We start from the raw sequence: 25,303 nt of genomic DNA, 5'->3' as shown, positions 1-25,303 counted from the left end.
ATAGGAGGCTTGAGGCTCTCTGACCCCAGCACAATAGGAGGGTTGAGGCTCTCTGACCCCAGCACAATAGGAGGGTTGAGGCTCTCTGACCCCAGCACAATAGGAGGGTTGAGGCTCTCTGACCCCAGCACAATAGGAGGGTTGAGGCTCTCTGACCCCAGCACAATAGGAGGGTTGAGGCTCTCTGACCCCAGCACAATAGGAGGGTTGAGGCTCTCTGACCCCAGCACAATAGGAGGGTTGAGGCTCTCTGACCCCAGCACAATAGGAGGGTTGAGGCTCTCTGACCCCAGCACAATAGGAGGGTTGAGGCTCTCTGACCCCAGCACAATAGGAGGCTTGAGGCTCTCTGACCCCAGCACAATAGGAGGGTTGAGGCTCTCTGACCCCAGCACAATAGGAGGGTTGAGGCTCTCTGACCCCAGCACAATAGGAGGGTTGAGGCTCTCTGACCCCAGCACAATAGGAGGGTTGAGGCTCTCTGACCCCAGCACAATAGGAGGGTTGAGGCTCTCTGACCCCAGCACAATAGGAGGCTTGAGGCTCTCCCGTCTGGTGGCACCAGGATGCATTAAGGGAAGACGACAAGCCGGTGGAGGGAGTGTGATGCTTTAGGCAATGTTCTGCTAGGAAACCATGGGTCCGAGCATTCATGTGGACGTCAATTTGACACGGGCCACCTATCTAAACATTGTTGTAAACCAGGTTCACCCCTTCATGGCAACGGTAATCCCTGGTGGCATTGGCCTCTTTTAGCAGGATAATGCGCCCTGCCACACTGCACAAATTGTTCGGGAATGGTTTGAGGAATATTTAAGAGTTCAAGGTGTGGCCATGGCCTCCAAATTCCCCAGATCTCAATCCAATTGAGCATATGTGGGATGTGCAGAACCAACACGTCCGACCCATGGCGGCTCCACATCGCAACTTACAGGACTTGAAGGATCTGCTGCTAATGTCTTGGTGCCAGATACCACAGGACACCTTCAGGGGTCTTGTAGAGTCCATGCCTTGTGTGTCTGTGCTGTTTTGGCAGCACACTGAGGACCAACACCTTATTAGGCAGGTTGTCATAATGTTTTGGCTCATCAGTGTATAGGCATGTTATAACATACAGGAAGTCCCATCTATGTAATTACTTCATAATAGTCGAAACCCTTAATGGCAATGCCCATTTTCCATTTTCATCCATCTTAAGGCATCTACATTTTACCGTTTTCATTTAGATGATGCTCTTATCCAGAGGAACACACAATCATTAATAGTGTAATATGGGATGAAGATTGATAATTAGGTGGCTGTGATACTATGAGAACCAAAATTCTAATTTTACCCATGACACCCAGTGTTAACCCCCCTACTTTGATGATAAGTGCAATAAACTATTTAGTGACCACAGAGTCACATCCCAACATCCCATCGGAAAGAATGTAACATAAACAAGGCAAATTCTTGTTCAGAGGCATTGGGATATTATCTTTTGACCAAAGGCCATCCAACACCAGAATCTGTCATTTTCTTTACGTTTTTGCAAGTTCATTATATAATGTCTCTCATAATGTTAGTTATGTATAATGGGTCAGCTGCGTGAATTTATCCATGCTTTAAACGTGCATTAACTCAGGTCAGATCTTTATTATTAGCTCTCTGCATCGTACAACTGCACAATATGATCTTTCTCATCCGGTTTCCGGTTAGCTCCCGCCCCGCTCCGCCATCATTAAGTTCTGAACAAAAACGGACAGACGGGGGAATAGAAAAACCAAGTCAGAGATGAAATTCATAAATAACAGTCATGTTATCATAAAAAATGGTGGACAGTGGAGAAGTCGAGTGGAAATACCGGGGTCAGCATTTAAGTGATTAATTGTTTCTCATTGATTCGTTATCTGATGATTGCCACTGAGAAGACTAGCTCGTAGCTAACTTAGCTTAGCTTTCTAGCATTCTGATTGACTGGCATTGCTTATGCCAGCGTCGCATGCTAGTTAGCTCATTCTTTTGGTTAGAGAATCAAAATGGAATGGACTAACGTTAGCTAGCTATTAATGAAAACAATGTGGCTCGCTCGTGTTCACTAGAGCAGAAGAGGTAGACCCCTATTTTCCAGGCCAGCTTGCTAGCGCTCCAGCTAGCTAAAAAGTGGATCCTAAAAAGCCACGGTAAGATGTCATAAATCATTAAATTGACTACGTTAACGTTAGCTCACTAGCAGCCTTGTGTCGTTCATTGTCATTATAACAGCCCATGTTCGTTAGCAATGCCAGCATTCAGGAACATCCCTTTCGACCTGCAAATACAGTAGTTATCAACTAGGTGAGGTCAGCTAGTTTGCAGAGGAATTAGTTTGATGTCCTCTGTTTGGCTGCTTTGAGTGAGCTGTTTGTCAGGTAACAATGTAATATTGTCGAGCTAATTGGTATGATTATATTGACAGGGCCGGGTGGGTAATAGTGGCTAGGACAAGCTGTCCAACTTATATTGTGCCTCTAGCTAACGTTATCGTCAGAGCCCAATTGGCCAGCCAAGTGCAATGTTTCTGCGCTTTAAATACCAAATAAATGTTTTATCTTACTGGCTAACAACATCTCGTTAGCTTTTTAGCCGTGGCAGGTTATCTTACTAGAGTACAATATTATTAGTTCATTTTGGTTTCCCACAACATGCAGAGCTGGTGTTATTAGCTATGCGTACTGTATAATGGCATACACTAGTGCAATGGCTGGTTTATATGATGCCCCGTTTAATTACCTTTGAATTGGTCCAGGTGGTTTGCTATGAGATACATGATTGTTTTATTTTAATGTGTATGATAACACAGCTAGATGCAGTTCTTAGTGACTTGTAAGGCAATCAGACTATCTAACTTTCTGGTTAGAAAGCCAGCTAGACTCGCTTCTTCTTTTGATAAGGAACCAAGCTAGAGACTTCCGTGTTGATTTACTGCCTTTAATTAATAAGTTGCTGTAACATATGCTGAAAAAGAAGTCTGTTTCACAGTGCCTTCATTTTCAGGGCTATATTGACAGAGCTATAGCCTATACATTGAAATACTAGGAGGTGATGTGTGTCTATGTAGGTATGATATTTTAATTTGCTATGGATTTAGGTGTTTGCTAAATGACTTAACATGTAAAGTAAAATGTATGTTTTCTTATTTGGGGATATGCATACAAATCAATGCATGCAGGGCATCTATGTGGTATACTTGAAAACAGTTAATGAGTTAGCCAGCTAACCCTAAATATTCATAACCTTTTCACATTTTCTTGTAAGCTTGAAATGGGTTCTGTGTAATTGACTGAAAGATCCAAAACACTTGTGTTTAGATTTAAGAAACCAGAGAATTCCTGAATTATTTCTGTTTAAGATATCTGGGTAACTCATTCCTCAGTAGTTATATAATCTTCTAGTTATCTAAAATGTTTCAGATTTTTCTAGTTTATAATGACCTACTTTAAACTGTGTCCACTTGCCATGACAGTGTGGATAATTTCCAACTATTCTCTTTTATTCTATTGTTTCCCTAAGATTTGTCTTTGGTGGAGTGCAGTCAGGCACCCAAATTAGCAACTGGGATGCCATTGCCGACGCCAACATGAACATTTTCCATTGAAACCAATTGAAGGCTAACGATTTTTGGTGTTGGGCAACAGAGCTAGGGAGGGGCCTCCTCGTCCTTCAGAATGGTAGGGGAAACATTGTATTCACTTAAATGCATTTCACCAAAAAACATCCTCCTGAAATTTGAATCTGTCTAGACTTATTATTGACTATATTGCAGATGAGTATATATTTTCATTTGAAAACCTTTGTAATGCTTTTATCCTTAACTTTGTGCACATGCACTTGTTGGGTTATTTTAAGGTGTAACTGTTTCAAAAATACATTAAATGACTATATTATATCAGTATCTGACTAGGACAAGTAGGGTGAGAGTTATGGTCGACGGATGGACTGTGGCAGTCCTGGGTTCAATTTCAGATAGGTGTTGTTTCCTCTTTCTGTTCTTCTGTTTTTGAAATACAGTTTTTGAGCATTTAATTTTGTTGGGCCTACTTGCCAATGTTTTTCATTATAAGAGTCTGTGATTTGGTGGCATACTTTCTTTTCTTAAAGCAGAAAAGTATTACTAATAATTTGTATTTTATTGCTCAAATTTCATGTCATTTGTTAAAAGATATAACAGACAAACCTGTCCCGCTGTCCCCTTTAAGGTTATCGTGGTAATGGAGCCAACCACTTTCATGTTACTATCATAATCTGATTATTATAGAAATCTGATGTTCATTGCACTCTAATGTGCACATCTATGTCCCTGGGATTCGATCCAGCAACCTACTGGGGACTGGTCCGATGCTCTAATCGCTGGGCTATCTGCTGCTCTTAATGGGATAGATAGAAACGTGCTCTCTCTAAACATCTCTGATAAAGAGTCACAGGATGAGGAACTGTATATCATTTCTTTATTTGAATAACATTTTAAGACTGACCAACCCCCCAGCTACTGTGTTGGATAGTTAGGTTTCTGCTTTTGAGAAGAGCTAGCTAGCCTTCCAACAATTGGACTAATCTAACAATAATCAAGCTTTAATTATCTTCAAACTACACCCTAAAACTGTCTTCATGAGTTATTTTGACTAATATTTAACTGTCACTGTGTGTATTAAGTAATCAACTTATTTAATGTAAACCTGAGCCTCATTTGGCCTTTAAAATGTCTCTGTCTCTTTATGTAGGGGTTAAGAAACAAATGGGAAGATATTTACATATAGTCTTGATTGGCTGATAGGGTGGTCTGAAGCCTATCCCCTTATCCAGTAGTGTCGTCGCAATACCAACATGTTTAGTATTAGAATTTTAGTATTAGACTACATAAGGTGCAATTGAACTGAATACTAAACAAGTTAAAGTTAAGTGCTTTTGAAACATTTAACATTTCACTAATTTGACGTTACCATTCAAGTCCAAAGGAGAGAGCCAGAGGAACACTGATCATTTTTCCAAAAATACACGCAGAGCCTAGATATACACCACCATTCAAAAGTCTGCAGTCACTTAGAAATGTCTTTGTTTTTGAAAGAAAAGCAATTTGTTGCATTGAAATAACATCAAATTGATCAGAAATAGGGTAGGCATTGTTAATGTGGTAAATTACTATAATAGCTGTAGCAGCTACCCCTTCTGTGTTCCAATGGCATGTTGTTTATGCTAATCCAAGTTTATAATTTATCAATTATAACTATTAGAAAACCCTCAATTTGATGTTTTTGTAATGGACAAACTTTTTTTGGTGACATTTTTAAGTGATCCCAAGCTTTTGAACAATAGTGTCGCTTAATCCATCCTTAATTCAAGTTGTCAGTGGCAGTTGTAGTCACATTAACAATCCCCATAAATGGCTACAAAGTACCCTGGTTAGAATCTCTGGAAGACACAGGTGTTTTTAGTTTTGCTCCAAGACACCCACACACCATGCTGTCAACTGTAGAGCTGGTCAAATGGAGCATTGCCTCCATATCAGATGCACTTAAAAATATATTCCAAAGAAATTGACAGTTAAAAAAAATAATGTAAATATGTTCTATATGCGGAGTCCCTGGAACAAGGATCTGGTTTTGGTTTTGCTCTAGGATGCCCACCAGCTGAAGCTACAGTGGTAAAGTTATGCATGGTACACTGGAAAATGTGAGTATTTTTCAGATTTATAAGACAAACCAAGATATGCCTAACATACTTCAAAAAACGTTAGCTTTTTCCAGATATTTCTGAAAACTTGGTACATTTTGTAGAAACCACCTATATTCAGAATAACACTAAAGGCACTTTCATTGTAATCTCAAATAATTTACCATAATTGATTTTCGACTGCTATGTAGGTCCTACCACTCCAAATCAAATGTGGTAATGTGTTAACTTTGCAATAGCCAGAATTTAAAGAAAATAAAAACTTGGAACTGTAAGTGTTACAGCCTGGGTGAAAACATTGAAGTGTATACTCATTTAATGCAATGGTCTTACCTGCGTTTGCTATGTTTGTGCAGTTGCCATAGCTAGTTAGGCAAACTTTCTCAACCCTTGAAACCTTGAAGTGTCATCAGCTAGTTTAAAGCAGACGGCTTCGCTAGCAGTTGCAGTGCGAACTCAAACTAGAATTAGAGCAAAAAAGCATTTGAACAAAATTAGCCCAGGTATTAAAGTAATCACCAAAAATACTTACAGCACTCTCTATCCAAAATAATAATTATTCGGGATCAGGAGCCCCGTTTTGCAGCGCTAGGTCCAGGTTGGTTCTCCCTATGGCGTTGGCCCAACACTGATAAGGTAGAGGTGCCATCACTGGCAAGTGCCCTCCATGTTGTTGAGCTCAGAAAAGAAAAAAAACACACAGGGCTCCGTTACTCATCTGTAGCCCAGGTCTATGCCCGCAACCTACGGGGTGGGACAGGGAATGGACCCAGTCCCAGTGTTCTGGGCCCTAGAGAGCATTTATCAACAAAACGGAAATGAACCTTAAACCCGGGTGCAGGGACCAGCATCTCACTCTTCAATTCCTGCTTCCTGCTGCCCAGAACTGGTTTCCTAGGGGCCCTTTTCGCTCCCCCTGACACAGCCTGATTAGGGGTGTCAGTCGAGCAATGTTTACCAACAGCAAATAGGCTGCGTTCAAGGACCCCATTTCGGCGGCCTCGGCCCGGTTGTTCTACCTGGGGTGTTAGCCAAATGCTGATAATTTCACAATGTCAATTTTACAATTTAAATTATTATTCCGTTAATTGTGCAGCCCTAATTCAGACCCCTCATTTTTCTCCCCAAATTTTTTGTTACAGACTTTATTTATAATTTCAATTTTTTTTTCCTTTTCTATACACAATACCCCATAATGAAAAAGCTAAAACAAATTTTTAATATGGAAGGCACCAGACATTGGAGAACTGTTTTAAAATAAAAATTGTCTCGAAGCTGAAATTGGTATGTACCCTGTCCTCAACCAAGGTATAACAAACTTGGCAAACAGCGTTTGTGGTAGGTTTTAAGGAGAATTAGAATGTTGTTACTTCCTGTAAGGCAGTGGAATTCAGTCTGGCAACCTTATTTGTAGGGTACATCTCAGTGTAGACAAAAGTTAACTTAAAGCCTCATTCTGGTGTCTGTCTGTGTGTTCAGGCGCTGGCCATGCCGTCAAGTGTGCGGGCCGGAAGCCTGAAGGACCCGGAGGTTGCTGAGCTCTTCTACAGAGATGATCCCGAGAAGCTCTTCACCGACCTGCGGGAGATTGGGCATGGCAGCTTCGGAGCCGTCTACTTCGTAAGAACACGGGAGGGTTTATCTGCTTAAGTGGTCAACTGTTCTATCCCCATTCTGATGTGACTTTCTCAGTATGGAGTTGTAGTCTGGATATATTTGTTCCTGAATCAATTTGTACTTAAATTTGACAGTATCCAATATAGTATCTGATACTAAGTAAAACACTTGTAGTATGAGAAGCCAAGGACAGCTTCAGTGGACTATCCAGAAATCCTGGTCTGAGTATTTCTTGTTTTTTGCCAGACCGTGTAAGCGGAGCCGGCCTAGAAGAGCGAATGTTTCTTACTGACTGACTACCCCTTGTTAAATAGCATAGTGGTTAGAGACAGGGGCTCTGGAACAACAGGTCCCGCGTTCGACTCCCGTAACAATCAAAAAGCATTATGCCTGAGGTTCAGGACAGACCAAAACTTTGCTAGCTACAACCCTACGTAGCTATGTAATTGGAAGCCTAAAATAAAAAAGTTCTGGTGGATATTAGGATTTGTTCAGGATAGACAAACACTTCGCTGGCTACACAATTCTTTCGTCTTTTCACTTGACAAAAAGTCAGTTATCATCACCTCTATTGATAGATACTGTATCTATGTCATTCACAAATGGCTAATTTGCTGTTAAAACAGCCAGTGGCATAAGAGGACTAGGTCCTAAGTTCATATCTCCTCGCAGGTGAAGTGAAGTACGCATTGATTCCGTATTGACGAAAACTTCGCTGGCTAAAACCAAAACCTGAAATTGTAAACGGTTATATTGCGACTGTTTCTGGCATGGTGAAGTTCATCTTCAGTCTCGCTAGCAATTGCTAAATTTTTATAATTATTCCTAAGAAGTTAGTAGATACAGTAAGCCTATTACTGGCTAATAAGCTGTTCAAACGGCCAGTGGCAAAAGCTAACAGCTCATAGACGCTATTTCTGGTGGAGGTAAACTTAATAAGAAGCGTCAGTCAGTTTAACACAGTGCTCAATAGTGTTTAGCAACTGGTGAAATGCGTTATGGTTAAAGACAGTGCTTCTCACGTGGAAGGCTCAAGGTCAAATCTATTGTGAACAACAACATTTATTTTATTTCCACAATTCTCTCGTCGTTTCACATTATGAAAAAGTAAGTTATCGTCACCTTTCTTAAAAGTGGCAAAAGCTAACAGTTCATATACGCTATTTGTGGTGCAGGTAAACTTAGTAAGAAACGTTGTCAGTTTAACTGAATCAATATCATTCACGAATTGCCAATTAGCTGTTAAAACGGCCAGTGGCAAAACAAGATTTGTTCAGGATAGAGGCTATACTGACACCCGCCGAACGTAGAGCTCTGTGGTGTAGTGGTTAGTGACACAGCTTTTCACGTGGGCGTTCGGGTTCAAATCTCAAGAGGGCAATACTTTTTATTGCGGTCCGGCTGAACTATGCTTGCCTGGTTTCTTGTTTATATTGTTTTGAGAAAGTTTAATAACTACAGAGTTGAAAAACAATCAACAAAATGTTAGCATGGCCTCTGAAATGGATGACTACCCAGTATTTGGAAAATATCTCTAGTACGCATGTTATTAAAAACTACAAATCTATATTAGATCACAATATTATGGATGTCCTCACTACATTTTTGTAATGTTTCCATTTGCTGTAACTTTTTAAAGTATGCTGTTTTAAACAGTAACAAACATCTAACTTATTTCAATTTTGTTTTCAGTACAGAGACTTATTTCAGTTGGTAGATGCACTTACTGGATTGCAGTATGCATAGCATAATGTGATATTTAATTGTCTCTGTAAAGAAACAATATATTATACGATTTCACAGATCAGCTAAAAGCACACGAAGTCTGAAATTTAGTGAGCTACAATTTTTTTTTTAAAGGAAAGCACAAGACACAAGATGACAGGCTAGTGGACGATAAGTAATCCTGTTAAATGAAGGGTGAAGAAGTGGCCAGAGAAGGACGGTGGGAGAAAAGTGGAGTGTTATAGAGGCTAAGCTTTAGTTTTAGTCAGTGATGATATGTGTGTGGCCAGTGTCCACTATCAGTATGATTTGAAAATTGATCATTTCTGTGAATCTTATTTCTTTTCAACCCTATAAGGCACATGACATCCGCACCAATGAAGTGGTGGCTATCAAGAAGATGTCATATGGTGGCAAGCAGTCCAATGAGGTAGGAACACATCAAATGGTGAAGATTACTTTATTACAACCCCCCACCCCTTTGGGTGGCACATACTAAGTATGGAAAGGTTTATAAAGCTCTTTTCTTTCTTTTTTTTTTAAATTAAGAAATGGCAGGATATCATCAAAGAAGTTAAGTTTCTCCAGAAACTTCGCCATCCCAACACTGTGGAGTACAGAGGCTGCTACCTGAGAGAGCACACTGCATGGGTAATTTCTCAAATGGTTGAAAGTTGTGAAAGCCCTTTGGGACTTAATTGGAACTGACTCTGTCAGAATGTTTTTTCCAACCCCAATTCACTTCCCTAACCCTTCCATGTATGCATGTCTAGTAGTTCAGAATTTGCAAAAGGTGTCTGCGGAATTGTGTCAACCGAGTAGTGGAGAAGTTCCCAAGAATTTGATTCCACTTTACAGATATGTAAATATCATAAGAGGAAGGTTTCCTGAATTCATTTCAACTGTCTCTCTGTCAAGTGGCTACTCTGGGGCTTTGGATCCATATTTTAGGCTCTAAAATGTTGAGAAACTCAGCAAGTGCAAGTTGGTGCTTCAAATGAATGTCTGCATCGTCTTCTTTTCCCTATGTCATTAGAAATCACATACATTGAATTGTTCCTTGCAAACACTAGCAAGTTTGTTCTGCTGTGGACCAGTGCTTCAGAATTCTGTATAACGGTGACTTTTTGATCACTTTTTGATGACATTCTATTCCCTGGGAAACTGCACAATATTTTTTTCTGATGCAGTTTTCTGTTCAATGGGCAATACACCTGAAGAAAATGCATAATTCTGTGGGTAACCACTTCATACGTTTACCATATGTTATTTCTCTTTCATTCTCTTAGCTGGTAATGGAGTATTGTTTGGGTTCAGCCTCTGACCTACTGGAAGGTGAGTGGAAAGAACAGTTTGCACTAAAGCATGTTTGCCTAGCAAGGACACTGTAATGTGAGTTGTTTTTTTTATCACATGGAACACAGGGGTGGTGGAGCTGTGGTTTGGTTCATTAGGCAAGAAATGGCCAAAGGAAAACCTTATGGACTACCTGTAATTGTTGTCGTATAAGAAACCATTATTCGGTTGCAAATATCCAGTTGCATGTCCCAATTAATGTGGCCTTAAAAAGTATTTGGGAAACTTGGTAAACAGCTGTAAATAGGTGTGCACTGGGGTTGGTTTCAACTTATCTCCAAAAATAAGAATTATGAAGAATGTTTTATGCTCTACCATTTTCTCAAAACCCTCATGTGGATAGTCCACAAGAAGCCCCTCCAGGAGCAGGAGATAGCAGCCATCATCCACGGTGCATTGCAGGGTCTGGTGTACCTTCATTCTCACAACATGATTCACAGGTAACAGAACCCCTTGTCCTACACTTTGAGATGGGAAGCAGGAAATTGAAAGACGGTAAAAAAACTAAACATTCGCTCTCATTGATACAGGGAAGCTGTCTCCTTGCCTTTTTCACTTTATTTATTGAAAAAGCTTTATTGACCTAGAACGTGTTACCACATACATTGCCTAAGTGAACATACTGAATCATTAAGGTGGTTGAAGAAAATATTATTAAAAACACAATAATCAATGACTTGTCTCTCTCAGGGATGTGAAGGCTGGTAACATCTTGCTAACAGAACCAGGCCAGGTGAAACTGGGTGACTTTGGGTCTGCCTCCATCGTAGCCCCAGCCAACTCGTTTGTGGGCACGCCCTACTGGTAAGAACAGTTTTCTCCGGCAGCCATGATTGTCATCATCATTAGTGACCAGGTTAAGCAGTTGCATGGCCACTTAAAACCGATCAGATTTCCCCCTATACCAGTACATTGGAAAGGGCTTGGGGATGGTGAAGTCCGTCCTTCTGAAAATCTTGGTCGAGGACAGCCCTAGTGCAAATATGTATATGTGCAAGGGGTGAAACGGTAGGTGTGTTCCTATTGAACCGTTTGGTACAGGGTCCACGGTGGGTATGGTTCGGTACGCACTGCCAACTGAAACATATATTATAGCTAGAAAAATACATATGGTGAACAAATATTATTATTGCATAAACCAATGCTGTATAAATTAACTTGGGGAAAATATCCACATGGTAATAAGGTTATCTAAAAAAAAAATATAAAAGGTTGTTTTGTCTTGTAGCTGTATGCAGCTCTGCTCATAAGTTATTTCACTCCAGCTAGAATGGAGCTGAGAGATGTGGTAATAGCAGTTTTCTTATGAAGAAATTAGCAGTTAGCTAAATGCAAAGGAGCAATATGACAAGCGTTGGCAAGCCAGAACAAGAAGATGCCCCAGTATTAGGTCTGCTGTCTGGGAACATTTGGATTTCCCTGTAAACTATAATGGTGATCAATAAATGAGTAGTGGATACAACCTCTACAACATTTGGTCTCTGTTAATTGATGATGGCCTTTTCGAGTGGCAGTACGAAGTAACATGACTACTCATTTATTGTAATTCCTCATTTATAAACCCCAGCATTAACTTTATAGCTTTTTGTGTATACAAACCCGAGTATTAATCGCACCCATATGTAAACGGCATATGCCCGGAGATTTGACTTGTACATATATTGTTAATAATAAACGTCTGTCATAGGGCACTACCAAAATGTATTTGATGAAGAATAGAATCTGTTTTGGGAAGCCAATTGTATCATATTTGCTACATGAGTTTCTGAGACCTCTACGTTATCAAGCAATCATCTCTGAAACAGTTTTAAAATGTTAACTAGTGTGTTAGTTACACCCACGTATTACCCACTGTGGTTGAACATGTTTTCAAAATCTGTGTTTAAGCTGTGGAATATAAAAGAGAATTTACAGTATTTTTTTGTTATACATGGAAAATAAATTTTCTCAGGTACAAATGATAATTTTTCTCTGTGGAAGTAACATGTGACACTGCAATGTGAATTAATTTGTGCTGCTGGACTATGCACTCTTGTTGAAGTTATCATTTAAATTACTATTTGTTTCATGTTATAATTTGTTTCCATATGTTCCTGGGAATTCAAGCTACCCATGTTTATTATTATAATAAATGGATAAGCTAAATACAAATTACTTATTTCTCAGGCATTTCTTTTTTTGATGTATCGAAACCGTACCGAACCGTGACACCATTGTACTGTATCGTACCGAACCGTGACACCATTGTACTGTATCGTACCGAACCGTGACACCATTGTACTGTATCGTACCGAACCGTGACACCAATGTACTGTATCGTACCGAACCGTGACACCATTGTACTGTATCGTACCGAACCGTGACACCATTGTACTGTATCGTACCGAACCGTGACACCATTGTACTGTATCGTACCGAACCGTGACACCATTGTACTGTATCGTACCGAACCGTGACACCATTGTACTGTATCGTACCGAACCGTGACACCATTGTACTGTATCGTACCGAACCGTGAGTTTTGTGAACCGTTTCGTCCCTAATATGTGCTGTAAAAAACATTTGCTGACTCTAGTTACCTGGCCCTATTTAGTTCACTACTTTCTACTCCTAAGGTTCAAAGAGGACGTAATGTTTTCTCATGCTGGATCTGTTTTTTCTCTGCATAGGATGGCTCCTGAGGTGATCCTGGCCATGGACGAGGGTCAATACGATGGCAAGGTGGACGTGTGGTCACTGGGCATCACCGCCATAGAGCTGGGTAAGTCCACATAATCTTCATGTTCCCATGAACACAGAGTTTTACATGGTTTGTGCATCATCCAATGGAACAGTCCCAGAAAATGTCAACAGTCTTAGGATCAGCTGGCTGAGGGGGCTCTTCTCTAACTTCCTGGTATTGGAGGGCTTTGTAGTGGTAGTAGTGGGGGTTGCTTGTTCTTAAATGATTATACAATTTGGTGGCTCTTTTGGATATTATTCAGAAGAGGGAATTGGCCTATTTCTGCTCTGCATGCATTTTTGTTTTGGAGTTTTTGGACTGTAAAGATGCTCTCTGTCTCTCTGTTTCTGTCTCACTGCGTAGCGGAGAGGAAGCCGCCTCTGTTCAACATGAATGCTATGAGTGCCTTATACCACATCGCTCAGAACGAGAGTCCTGTTCTGCAGTCCAATCACTGGTGAGAGGCTGACTAGTCACTGAGTTTATGATGGGTCTAAAGACCAATTGGTGAAAGAAAGATCAGAATTTGAATGATTGTGTAAACACTTCCTTTGAGTTTTAAGGTTTATTTTTCAAATGCACCGAACTACACAGCATCATCCTGCACAATGAAATTCTTATGACACGACACCTGACAACTACATAGTGAGAGTTAAGAAGAATATATAAGCAAAAATATAGCCAGATAAAATAAAGCAAAATAATACATAACACTGTACACTAGCAACAGTTTAAAGAAAAGAGTACTGTAAACTAGCAGCAATCTGGGTAGTATTATTGAACATTTAGATATGACAAGTATGGCAGTAATGGCAGTAATATACATAACAGACAGGCAAGTCTGGTCTTTTATTTAATTTTTTGTACATGCCATTTTGACTGATGAGATCCGCTCTGAGAAATTAGGAAAATCTGACGTGATTAGTCGAAAGTCTGACACATAGAAGAAATATTGGGGTTGTAAACACAGCTATTGGTGTAGATGGAAAACTATGGGGTCATTGAATCTTTTCTTGTTGTTGGGTGTTATTTTCCTTTTTAGGTCAGATTATTTCCATAACTTTGTGGACTCCTGTCTGCAGAAGATCCACCAGGACAGACCTACCTCTGATGTGCTACTAAAGGTAAGCTCAGTCTCTCTACATTCCAGTTTTTAAAGTTTAAAGAAACTGGAGACAAACATGTGTAGACAGCTAGGAATGGTCATGAGCCCTTTTATAATATCTGTGTTGTGTTGAGGAATTGTTGTGTGTCTGAGCAATTTACTGTATTTACTGCACATTGTGACCTTTTGTTTGCTGTTTGGAGCCCTGTAGAAAGGGCGTCCTTACAACAAGAGTTGGTTGAACGTTGTAATTTGTTTATCCCAAAAATAATAATCTAGTTTTGGCTGCTGTAGCTCGTGTTTGATTGATGACACTGATGACGTTGGTTTATATGTCATTAAAACCAAAAACTGGGTAAAATGGTTTAACAGACACTGCCAAATATACTGGTGCATTTTAAATGGAGGTCAAGAATGGAGATCTGAAAATCAGATTTTGATTGGTTAGGACTACAATGTGAAGAATCCCTCTCAGATAACTGGGGATGCACTAAAACCGATACCAGCATCGGGTATCGGGCCCAATACTGGGCTCATGTACTCGCACTCACAGAAATATGCTGATACCACGAACCGTTGTGTCGCCTCTGGCCGCATCAGCATAGAATATAGAACTCAGATTGGTAGAGTCGGAAGACTGAGATCTCAGCAATTACACAAGTAGAGTACAAGCTCTGCTGAATTGTTGAGTAGGAAAAGAAAAACAAATTTAAAACAAGCAATTTGATAAAATATCATTGGAAACAACACAGTGCAGGAGTATGCTAACGCTAGCAGTGCAGAACCACAAGAGGTAACTCCAACACTGGAGAAGCAAAATAAAATTTACAGAGACAGGCAGAAATAAATGAAAGGGCAGAGAATGAAAAGATTCAGTGAATCGCGCAGTTTACTATCACACAAGCTCCAGAGCAGAGAAACAGCGTCCAGTCCTGCACGTTCAGATTATCAAACTTGCTAGTGTGTTCAGTGAAAAGTTACTGGCTATGTCTGTGCATGCACACATTGTTGAACAGTCAGTAAGTGGCTGTCACACTGATATAAAGGTAGCCATCGTCTAAGTGACAACCCAAGGTAAGAAGCTAATGTCACAACTCGATAGCTACAATGGATTAGCTTCATGCAGGCAACAGTACTCTATTAATGCGGCAGTGGCCAAAGTCCTTTGGTTTGCGTATTTAGCCTTCAAAATAAGTCTGCAACAGGTTGTGTGTTTGGTTTATATTTTCAATGGGAAAACTATTCCGGGTCAAATATAAATTAAACAAATTACTATTTCAATAATAGTTTATATAAGGTATTATTGGGAGTAAGTAGTGAATCGTGAATGGTGTTCATGTATTTAGGACTCGGTCAGGTGACGGTGGTCATGTATTTAGGACTCGGTCAAGTGACGGTGGTCATGTATTTAGGACTCGGTCAGGTGACGGTGGTCATGTATTTAGGACTCGGTCAGGTAATGTATGTATTTTGGGTTTGTCTGCCTGGGTAACCACGTTTTCCCCTCTTCCCCAGCACCTTTTCCTATGCAGAGAGCGGTCCCACACGGTGGTGATGGACCTGATTGCGCGCACCAAGGATGCAGTGCGGGAGCTGGACAACCTACAATACCGGAAAATGAAGAAGATCCTCTTCCATGAGGCCCTCAATGGGCCACAGACTGAGGGGGGGGAGGAAGAGGAGGTATGGACAGGAGGGCTGGGAGGTGGTGGTGTAGATGGAAAGGACAGGTGGGTGTTGTGTCAGGTGGTGCATGAGCTGGGATTATAGATCAGAAATCGACCACTAATCCATCTTATCCACTGCCACCGCTCAAAAACAGTCGTACAAGCATTGAGTTGCACACATGCTACACTTTGATTGTTAGGGGCACAAACACTGATCTATATCACACACATCCTGCTCTTGCATTTGGAAGATCATCTGTCTTAGTAGCTGTTCTGTCTGAAGCCTAGTCAGTTGACGTTAGCTAGCTAACTGAACACATTGGTCTTAGAGGAAGAGCAGTAGGCTGCATTCCACTTGGTTCAGGAAGACAGCTAGCGTTAGCATCCATCCTGTCTTTGTATGGCAAATATCACTATGGTATAGTCCGACATTGTGTGCCTCAAACCACTTCCTCCCATTACAAAGAACTCTGATTGTTTCAGGATCTTACTTGGTCCCGTTGGGCCTTGCAAAGGAAACACAAAAATCCAAGGAATGCTGTTTTATACATTTTGGTTTTGTATGAACTGCGTGTGAGTGATAGAGGGAGGGAGGGGGAGGGAGAAAGAGAGCGGGCCGGTGGGGGGAGAAAGAGAGCGGGCAGGGGGTTAGAATGATAGAGGGCAGGTGGGACACCCGGATTGAGAGGGAGACCCAAGAGGGGGGAGAGAGTGAGAGACCCAAGAGGGGGGAGAGAGTGAGAGACCCAAGAGGGGGAGAGGGGGAGAGACCCAAGAGGGGGAGAGGGGGAGAGACCCAAGAGGGGGGAGAGAGTGAGCGACCCAAGAGGGGGGGGGAGAGAGTGAGCGACCCAAGAGGGGGGGGGAGAGAGTGAGCGACCCAAGAGGGGGGGGGAGAGAGTGAGCGACCCAAGAGGGGGGGGAGAGAGTGAGCGACCCAAGAGGGGGGGGGGAGAGAGTGAGCGACCCAAGAGGGGGGGGAGAGAGTGAGCGACCCAAGAGGGGGGGGAGAGAGTGAGCGACCCAAGAGGGGGGGGGGAGAGTGAGCGACCCAAGAGGGGGGGGGGAGAGTGAGCGACCCAAGAGGGGGGGGAGAGAGTGAGCGACCCAAGAGGGGGGGGAGAGAGTGAGCGACCCAAGAGGGGGGGGAGAGAGTGAGCGACCCAAGAGGGGGGGGAGAGAGTGAGCGACCCAAGAGGGGGGGGAGAGAGTGAGCGACCCAAGAGGGGGGGGGGAGTGAGCGACCCAAGAGGGGGGGGGGAGTGAGCGACCCAAGAGGGGGGGGAGAGAGTGAGCGACCCAAGAGGGGGGGGAGAGAGTGAGCGACCCAAGAGGGGGGGGAAAGAGAGTGAGCGACCCAAGAGGGGGGGGGGGTGAGCGACCCAAGAGGGGGGGGGGGTGAGCGACCCAAGAGGGGGGGGAAAGGGGGTGAGCGACCCAAGAGGGGGGGGAAAGGGGGTGAGCGACCCAAGAGGGGGGGGAAAGAGGGTGAGCGACCCAAGAGGGGGGGGAAAGAGAGTGAGCGACCCAAGAGGGGGGGGAAAGAGAGTGAGCGACCCAAGAGGGGGGGGAAAGAGAGTGAGCGACCCAAGAGGGGGGGGAAAGAGAGTGAGCGACCCAAGAGGGGGGGGAAAGAGGGTGAGCGACCCAAGAGGGAAAGAGAAATACAGAGACGGAGAGACTTTTTCAATTGAGAGTAAAAACACAATGTTTGGCATCAACTTGATTAGAACAATACTTTTGATTTTATGGATGGTCAAGGCTTGCTTTCAAAGCTCTGTCCACTTTGAAACTATCTACATTTCTCCAGACCCGTCGCTGTGTATTTTTCAGTTATCACTACTTCCCTTAACCTCTGCCCTTGTGCTCATGTCTGCAGGACGGGGAACAGTACTTGCTGCAGACCGGTACAGTCAACAGCATGGAGAGCTCTCATTCACTGCCCTCCATGTCCATCAGCGCCAGCTCCCAGAGCAGTTCGGTCAACAGCCTGGCGGACGGATCGGACGACAGTGGCGAGATGGCCATGATGACCGAGGGCGAGCACACGGTTACCTCTAACAGCTCTGTCCTGCACAAGCCCCTGGTCAGTTGGGGACTCTCTAGATAGTTTTTTCCACCCAAGTTGGAGTACAAAAGATTTGATCAGTTTGAAAGAAGCATTATCCAGGTCAAGTTTCACTATTTTGTACGACAGGGTCAAACTGTTACTATTATTTATTTCGCTTGTTATGACCATTGTAAAAACACCAAATGTAGAATTGATGATGTTTTTATGTTTGCTCTAATTTCAAGGCTTTTCCCTACAAGGCGTTTAAGATCCACAGAACTGGCCAACTATCGTGCTGTCACCATGTCTATCCCACAATACTGATTTAACATTTTTGGTCTGCATCAGAGCCATGACAACATCTACGATGACCCCTACCAGCCAGAGCTGGACGCCCAGCAGCCACCATCAACACGGGGTGATGGAAGAGAAGGAGGCGGGGGCAGACGGAGGGGGCATCGCAGCCGAGACCACTTTGCCACCATCCGGACAGCATCGCTGGTGACCCGGCAGATCCAGGAGCACGAGCAGGGCTCAGCGCTGAGGGAGCAGATGTCCGGGTTAGGGGAGCTTTTCTAAAACAACTTATAGAATAGCTTAGCTTATTTACAGTGTCCATGTTCATTTAGAAGCATGTTATCTACTCAATTATTAACATAATGACTCCAGTCATTGTTAAATCTTGAATGGTAAACAAAACACTTAAAATATCCCTTCACCCCATCTTCAGGTACAAGAGGATGAGACGGCAGCATCAGAAGCAGCTGATGGGCCTGGAGAACAAGCTGAAGGCAGAGATGGACGAGCACCAGCTGAGGCTGGACAAGGAGCTAGAGAACCAGAGGAACAGCTTTGGGGGCGAGGCTGACAAACTGAGCAAGAAGCATCAGGCAATCCTGGAGAAGGAGGTAAAGGAGTTGATAGGGAGAGGAAAGAATTGACAGGAATAGAACCTGGATGTGTTTGGATGGGGAGGTTGGGCAGGTGTGAGCAAACTTCAGAATTCAGGCATGATTACCACGGAGAGTCACTATGAGTAATTAAGCGAAATATAGATGTCATCATCTAGATGTTTTAATAAAAGTATCGCTAAATGACAAAAAAGTACATTTATAGGCCTAAGTTTGAAGTATCAAGCTGTTAGCTCATGCCCATTTCCTATCAAAGCCAAATACTGAAGGCCTTGCTTTTGCTGGGTTGACAACAGCTTTAGGTCTTTGCTTACCCATGTTAGTGTTTTCTCCTTCGGTTTTCAGACAAAGGCAGCCTTGGCTGAGGAGAAGAAGTTTCAGCAGCACATTCTGGCCCAGCAGAAGAAGGAACTGACCAGCCTCCTTGAGTCCCAGAAACGTCAGTACCGAGCACGCAAGGAGCAGCTCAAAGAGGTACGGCTACACGCCAACTACTGTAATAAAAGCCCACCAGGCATACTGTAATTTCATACCAACTGCAAACACTCAAAGTTCAGAAACAAAGCTACTCAGTGGAATGACATGGCCGGTAAAAAAAAATTCTTGGCCCATTATATATTCAATATTTCTCAAACCCTTCAAAGTGGGGGGATGCATCTACCTGTAATTTACTACTGCTGAACTGGTCATTTCCCACCTCACTTTTGCTTACGAACGCAGCATTCCTCACAGGGCTGTTATAGGAACCTCTTGATTAGTGGTGTCGTGCTCGGGCCCCTTCTACTTCTGTTTCCCAGGAGCTGAACGAGAACCAGTCTACCCCCAAAAGGGAGAAGCAGGAGTGGCTGGTGCACCAGAAGGAGTGCCTCCAGCAGCTGCAGGCGGAGGAGGAGGCGGGGCTTCTGAGGAGACAACGGCAATACTATGAGTTGCAGTGTCGCCAGTATAAGAGGAAGATGCTGCTTGCACGCCACAACCTGGAGCAGGACCTACTCAGAGAGGTACAGTATAACCACAGCACCAATAATGTAGACATCAAACAGCTGACATAGCACTTGGCATTCTTCAAGGCTCTGGTCTGGGACCTTTTTTGTTTGTAATGATGTAGTGCTAACTACATTTTTTAAACAAAAATCCAAAATACTGTTATTGATTTCTTATTGGTCTTTGCTACAACTATGATGAGCTCAAGATGTTATAGGATGAAGTCCAATTTTGGTTATCTGTGTAGATTAACCTCTCTGCTCTTTTCCTTCCGCTTTCGTTTTTCTATCTTGTTCCTTTCTCCACCCAGGATCTAAACAAGAAGCAGACACTGAAGGACTTGGAGTGCGCCATGCTACTGCGCCACCACGAGTCGACCCAGGAGATGGAGTTCCGGCAGTTGGGTTCAGTGCAGCGCACGCGAGCCGACCTTATCCGCACGCAACACCAGACAGAGCTCACCAACCAGATGGAGTACAACAAGCGGCGCGAGCAGGAGCTCCGGCAGAAGCACGCGGTGGAAGTCCGCCAGCAGCCCAAGAGCCTCAAAGTGAGTGAGAGCGAGACCCACGGCACACAAAACCAGCCACCTCCGGAAACTGAGGAGGACAGGGGGGTTGAGGATCAGAAAACAGGGGGGCAAAGGGGCGCCCAAACTGGGGCTGAGGGTTTGGAAGAGATGGGGGGAGTGGAGGAAGTTGAGAAGGGGGAGATGGAAGAAGGTGAAACCAAAGAAGTAATGGAGGGAAACATTGTAGAGGTTGAGGAATGGGGGATAAAAGGTTTTGAAGAGGGGATGGAAGAGGCTTTGCAAGACCAAAGTGAAGGGATTGAGAAGGAGATGGGAGATGGGCACGATAGTTGCTGTAGTTTAGAGATCAAGGATGAAATAGAGGAGGAACAGGAGGAGAAGGCCAAGGCCGAGAAAGGCAGGATGGACGAAGCTCAAGAAGCTGATAAGCGAAAATCTGGGGAGGGAGAAGTGGTTCTGAGGCAGGTGGATGGAGTGCAGTGGGAGGACGAAGAGGGCGATGATGAAGATGAAGCAAGATATGTTCTTGATGACGATTACGGCAACGAAGATGAGGAGGAGGGTAGGGGCGTGGCCGATGGCTGTCCATCCGAGTTCATCACCTCCCCAGAACGGAGACGCGTGCACGAGTCCGATGAGCTCTCTGAATTCTACTTCCCAGAGACCCCAGAGGAAGTGGAGCCTGTCTGTCCTGCCGTCCCCCCAGCCTCTCCACCCCCTGTCCCTTCTTCTTTCCCTTCCCTTTTCTCACATGCCATCTGTCTCCTCCTGTCCCTGTCAGCTGCCGCCCAGCCCTCAAACTTTACCCTCTTGCTCCTCTCAATCTTCCTCCTCTCCCTTCGTCGCTGCCCCCCCCTCCCTTCGCTGGCTTCCCTCCTCCTCTCAGGTGAGCTGGCCCTCCTTGCCCTGTTCTTCTCTTACCTCCTCCTTCGCTCCTGCTGCTCTCTCTCCATCTCCACATACCTGTCCCTCACTCTGTGGGCATGCGGCCTGTTCAGCCTGGGTCTCTCACTGAGCCTAGGTCTCTATTACGTCCCCGTGGCCCTGATTTCTGCCTCCTTCCTCAGCTCGCCTTCCCTGTTCCTCTCCCTCTACCTTGTTGTGGTGCTGGTGGTTAGGCCGGCACGTGTCTTCCTCCAAAATGCACCGCGGAAGCTCAGCCGTCTTTGGATGAGGTTCCTCTTCCGCCTCCCCCGCCCGCTCTTCAACATCTGCCAGTCTCTGCTCGGGGGCCTGGCGGAGCGAAGCCTTTACGATATGTTCCCCAAGGCCGGGCGCAACTGGGGAGGCCGCCAATCCAAAATCCCTGTGCCCCTTAAAAGCCTGCCCTTAGATCGCCAAGCAGGCAGGAACCACAGCGGCTCGCCCCTTGCCGCATGCCTCCTCTGGGCCAGACGCTTTGTTCGACGGCCTTTAGGTGCCCTCGCAGACCTGGCCAACTCTGTCGTTCTGAGGCTGGCTAGCAGGATCCTTAAAGAGCTGCCCCCTGAGTGCCTGAGCAAACTTCGTACCTTCGGTCTGCTCAGAAAGCAGAAACCTAGCAGGCTGCCCCGGCTCCTACCTAGAGAAGTCAGGGAGCAGAGGGAAAGGCGGAGGAGGGAGAGGGAGAGGCAGAGGAGGGAGCGGGAGAAAGAACGGCTGTTTAGAGATGAAGGGAGATGGGAATGCGGGTTGAGGCGAACAGCCTCTGGGCGGAGCTTGAGAGGTAAAGTGCGACCATGGCGATAGTTAGAGAAGCAGAGTTAGGGAGCTGTGTATGTGTGTTCGTTCCATTCATCACTGTCTGACCATTGTGTCTTTCATTTGGGCCCACTTGTTTGCTTTTTCTTTTTTCCCTATAACAATGTTTTTGGGATTCACTTTAGGTGTCCACTTTTGATTTTTTATGAACTCACCCTAACACTGTAGCATTGACTTAATGTGATCAACCTTCCTTATAGTACTGAATGGCCAAAAGCAAACTGCTTCTCCAGCTCTGTCACTGTTGTGTTATACCCCATTGAAGTTTCAGTGTTTGTCACTCATTATCGTGCTTTTTGTAAAAGTTTTGTTTTTGGTTTTTTTTGTTCTTAATTTGTAAGACAATTCATTATTATGGTTATTGTTAAGACCATGTTTGTGCAATCTGTTCCTGGGTTTTTATACAAGTTTTACAATTTCTGAAGTATTTTGTTCGTGCACTGTTCCTGCACATTGAATTCCATGTCAATGCAGTGGCTACCATCAGTATCTATGGATAGACATCACTGACCTTGGACTTACCCAAATCAAAACAACCAGTACTAAAATACTGTGAAAATAGTAATTGTTATAATTTCACGGAAATGGACCCCGAAAAAACACTACCATGTCATTGATACAGTGCAATAAATAATCAAACACCAACATTCAGAACCATGCTGCTTTAATCCACCAAGCAATATGTAATTACTCGCAAGCTAAAATAGCTAATGTGTTAAAGACGGAAATCCCTAAACTATAAAATTATTTCCCAAAATGTGTTTGTTACAAAGAGCCAATACTGTTCAGTCATACAGTTAAAAGGTAGAATATACTGTATAATACTAATACCACATTTCTAGAAGTTTTAGGGTCCAATATCTGGGAGGACAGAACTAACAAGGAGTTAAGTATAATTTTTCCACACTGAATTGTATTAAGTATTGATTGTTGATGGATTTAATGGTCCATAGCAGTGTAGTCACAGTTTTTAAGGCCAATATCTGTAAATAATATTGTTAAACTGATATCAGTTGGTTTCTACCAACTACCATACTAAGGTGTTTGTCACTTAAGTGTTTAATTTGGCCTGGTAGATTTTGGCTGTCAATTTAGTGTGATGTATCAGCTATTTAGTCAGTATTGCTCATTGAAAAGAGTTGATAGTTTGTAAGTAACACATCAAACATTAAAATGCACAGAGAGCTCTAGAAGCCGGGGAAATGATTATTAGTTATTACATTTGATATTTTAGTTAGGTAGATTATTTTATTTGTTATTGTGCTATTGGCAATAGTCGTATATCGCAGATTTACAATGTAAACATTTTTGTTTTTCTCACTATATTAAGATAAGCCAACTTTCTGCTTGACTCAAAAAAATCTAATGACTACCATTTTACAGCTACAAAATCTCCATATCCAGAAACAAAACACCTGTTTTTTTTAGTTTTAGTAGGACTATAGTTATATATTTTATTACTATTTAATTGGAATATTGTAAAAAATAAAATAAAGCTATAAAAGTATTTTGGGCTCATGCAATGGAAAATTACGATTGAGGGATCCACTGAATGTGAGAAATGCAATACTCTGTAGAGATATACAATCGTTAAAACATTTTGCACTGGCCTAGATGTCCTACATGTTTATTCCAAAGACTTTTCAAAACTGTGTTTTAACTGAAAGGGTTTTAATTAGTCTGAAAGAAGAAGAAGAAAAAATCCCTAAACAAGGGAAAACATTGTCTTGGCCTCTAACCGGTGAGAAATAGTCAGCTTGTTATGCAAATTGCCTTGAATTATTTTATGTATCAAATTTTATATATATATATATTATGATTTTATTTTACATTATATAACTGCTATGAATTATTATTTGGACCCCAGTCCAAAATAAGTTTCAGCCAATTGTTTTAATGGGCAGTTGGCCATTGATGAAGTGACAGTGAAATGTACAAAGAGATTCCTAATTTAAACATATGGACCTACCTGAGAAGTCAGGGGAAATTTAAAGTGCAGGAATACTACTTTAAATACAGCTCACTCAGAAAGTAGTGCCCTGCATTTTACAGGTGAAGCATTGAGGTGGAATGATATTACGGAGTCTGATGCAGCAGGAGCTGTACTCCGGCACTGTATTCTAAAAGAATGACAACTAGTGTTTGGCTTTCTGAATTACCTACATTGGAGGGAGCCAATCCAAAAACTCATTTTTGAAGAGGAATACCTTGTGTGCTGTTTTTCATTTTACCCATTATTTCTTTTAATGTAATTTATGATTTGAAATTCTTTGTATTTTTTGTATGTTTACATTGCTTTGTTCTGATTGTATGCCTTTGAACTTCCACAGAGTTTTATCACGTCAAGTTTTATATGAATATTTAATATATGCAGTATTTATAGGGTCAGTACTGCATTCTGTTTTCGGACGCCATTTTGTTTGCATTTCATCTTCATTGTGAGTTCACAATTGTGTATGTATGTCAGCATTTTGGCATCATTTAAGGTTTTGTTTTCTCCACAGAAATAAATTATTTTTTGTTCCAATCATTTGTCTTAATATTTTATGATTTACATCTTCCTTTTCCATCATATCCTTATTTCTATTGTTCACCATTTTCATATGTATTCTTTAATTCAGCATATCAAGCATGGAGGAAAATAATTTAATCGAAGTGAAATATTTCTCCAAGGATGAACATTTGTCCTCATTGGTTCTTCATGTCCCTACCTGTCCTTCCATCATAGATATAATTAGTCTAACATAGTTTTGGGATGGTGCAGCATGACCGTGTCCCAACTATCCTCTCTTACAAATGTGTACTTCATTACCCATCACTGATTTGAAAGAAACATGCTTGACCTGAATATATGGGGAATTTCTTTTTTATGAAACACTGCATTCTAAAAGCTCTAGGCAGTGCATTTCATAATGCCTTACTCCTGCAGATTCACAAAATACAGACTTGACACAATAAAAAAAATTACCACACATCAAACTAATTATTTCAGAACGTGATGTCTCAAAATGCTTTGACACACTTAAACACACCCGCTTAATGTGAGCAAGCCTTTAAACCCAGTATAGGCACCCGGTTAGATCTGTAGGCAGTATGGTAATACCTTTATCTTGTCTTGATGTTGGTTAGCTGGCATTGTCACATTTCTTCACTATTCAATTGTCTCATATGCATAGTGGCTAGGGAGTATGGGCTTGGCATTAATT

The 25,303-nt window shown here is 42.7% G+C and overlaps 1 protein-coding gene across 5 annotated transcripts in view; it reads left to right on the top strand.

The window, feature by feature from the left end:
* The first annotated feature begins 1,684 nt into the window (after positions 1-1,684).
* Positions 1,685-25,303, top strand: part of taok2b (TAO kinase 2b) — a 35,650-nt gene continuing 12,031 nt past the window's right edge. The window contains exons 1-19 of one of the 5 annotated variants that reach the window (XM_034292465.1): positions 1,685-2,162; positions 3,532-3,689; positions 5,634-5,688; positions 7,168-7,308; positions 9,389-9,460; positions 9,580-9,681; positions 10,320-10,365; positions 10,730-10,826; positions 11,077-11,190; positions 13,056-13,147; positions 13,472-13,565; positions 14,151-14,232; positions 15,729-15,896; positions 17,760-17,966; positions 18,279-18,490; positions 18,661-18,838; positions 19,187-19,315; positions 19,639-19,842; positions 20,136-20,375. In XM_034292465.1, coding sequence (XP_034148356.1) covers positions 5,668-5,688; positions 7,168-7,308; positions 9,389-9,460; positions 9,580-9,681; positions 10,320-10,365; positions 10,730-10,826; positions 11,077-11,190; positions 13,056-13,147; positions 13,472-13,565; positions 14,151-14,232; positions 15,729-15,896; positions 17,760-17,966; positions 18,279-18,490; positions 18,661-18,838; positions 19,187-19,315; positions 19,639-19,842; positions 20,136-20,375 — 2,199 coding nt within the window. In that variant the 5' untranslated portion in view covers positions 1,685-2,162; positions 3,532-3,689; positions 5,634-5,667. Of the gene's footprint in view, positions 2,163-3,531; positions 3,690-5,633; positions 5,689-7,167; positions 7,309-9,388; positions 9,461-9,579; positions 9,682-10,319; positions 10,366-10,729; positions 10,827-11,076; positions 11,191-13,055; positions 13,148-13,471; positions 13,566-14,150; positions 14,233-15,728; positions 15,897-17,759; positions 17,967-18,278; positions 18,491-18,660; positions 18,839-19,186; positions 19,316-19,638; positions 19,843-20,135; positions 24,619-25,303 lie in introns of those variants that run through there. The other 4 variants (XM_034292464.1, XM_034292463.1, XM_010894279.3 and 1 more) reach the window with 4 other exon arrangements.

The sequence above is a fragment of the Esox lucius genome, chromosome 5, assembly GCF_011004845.1.
Source record: "Esox lucius isolate fEsoLuc1 chromosome 5, fEsoLuc1.pri, whole genome shotgun sequence".
Classification (NCBI taxonomy): domain Eukaryota; kingdom Metazoa; phylum Chordata; class Actinopteri; order Esociformes; family Esocidae; genus Esox; species Esox lucius.
The sequence above is the reverse complement of the archived record's forward strand: the minus strand, read 5'-3'. Positions and strand labels throughout refer to the sequence as shown.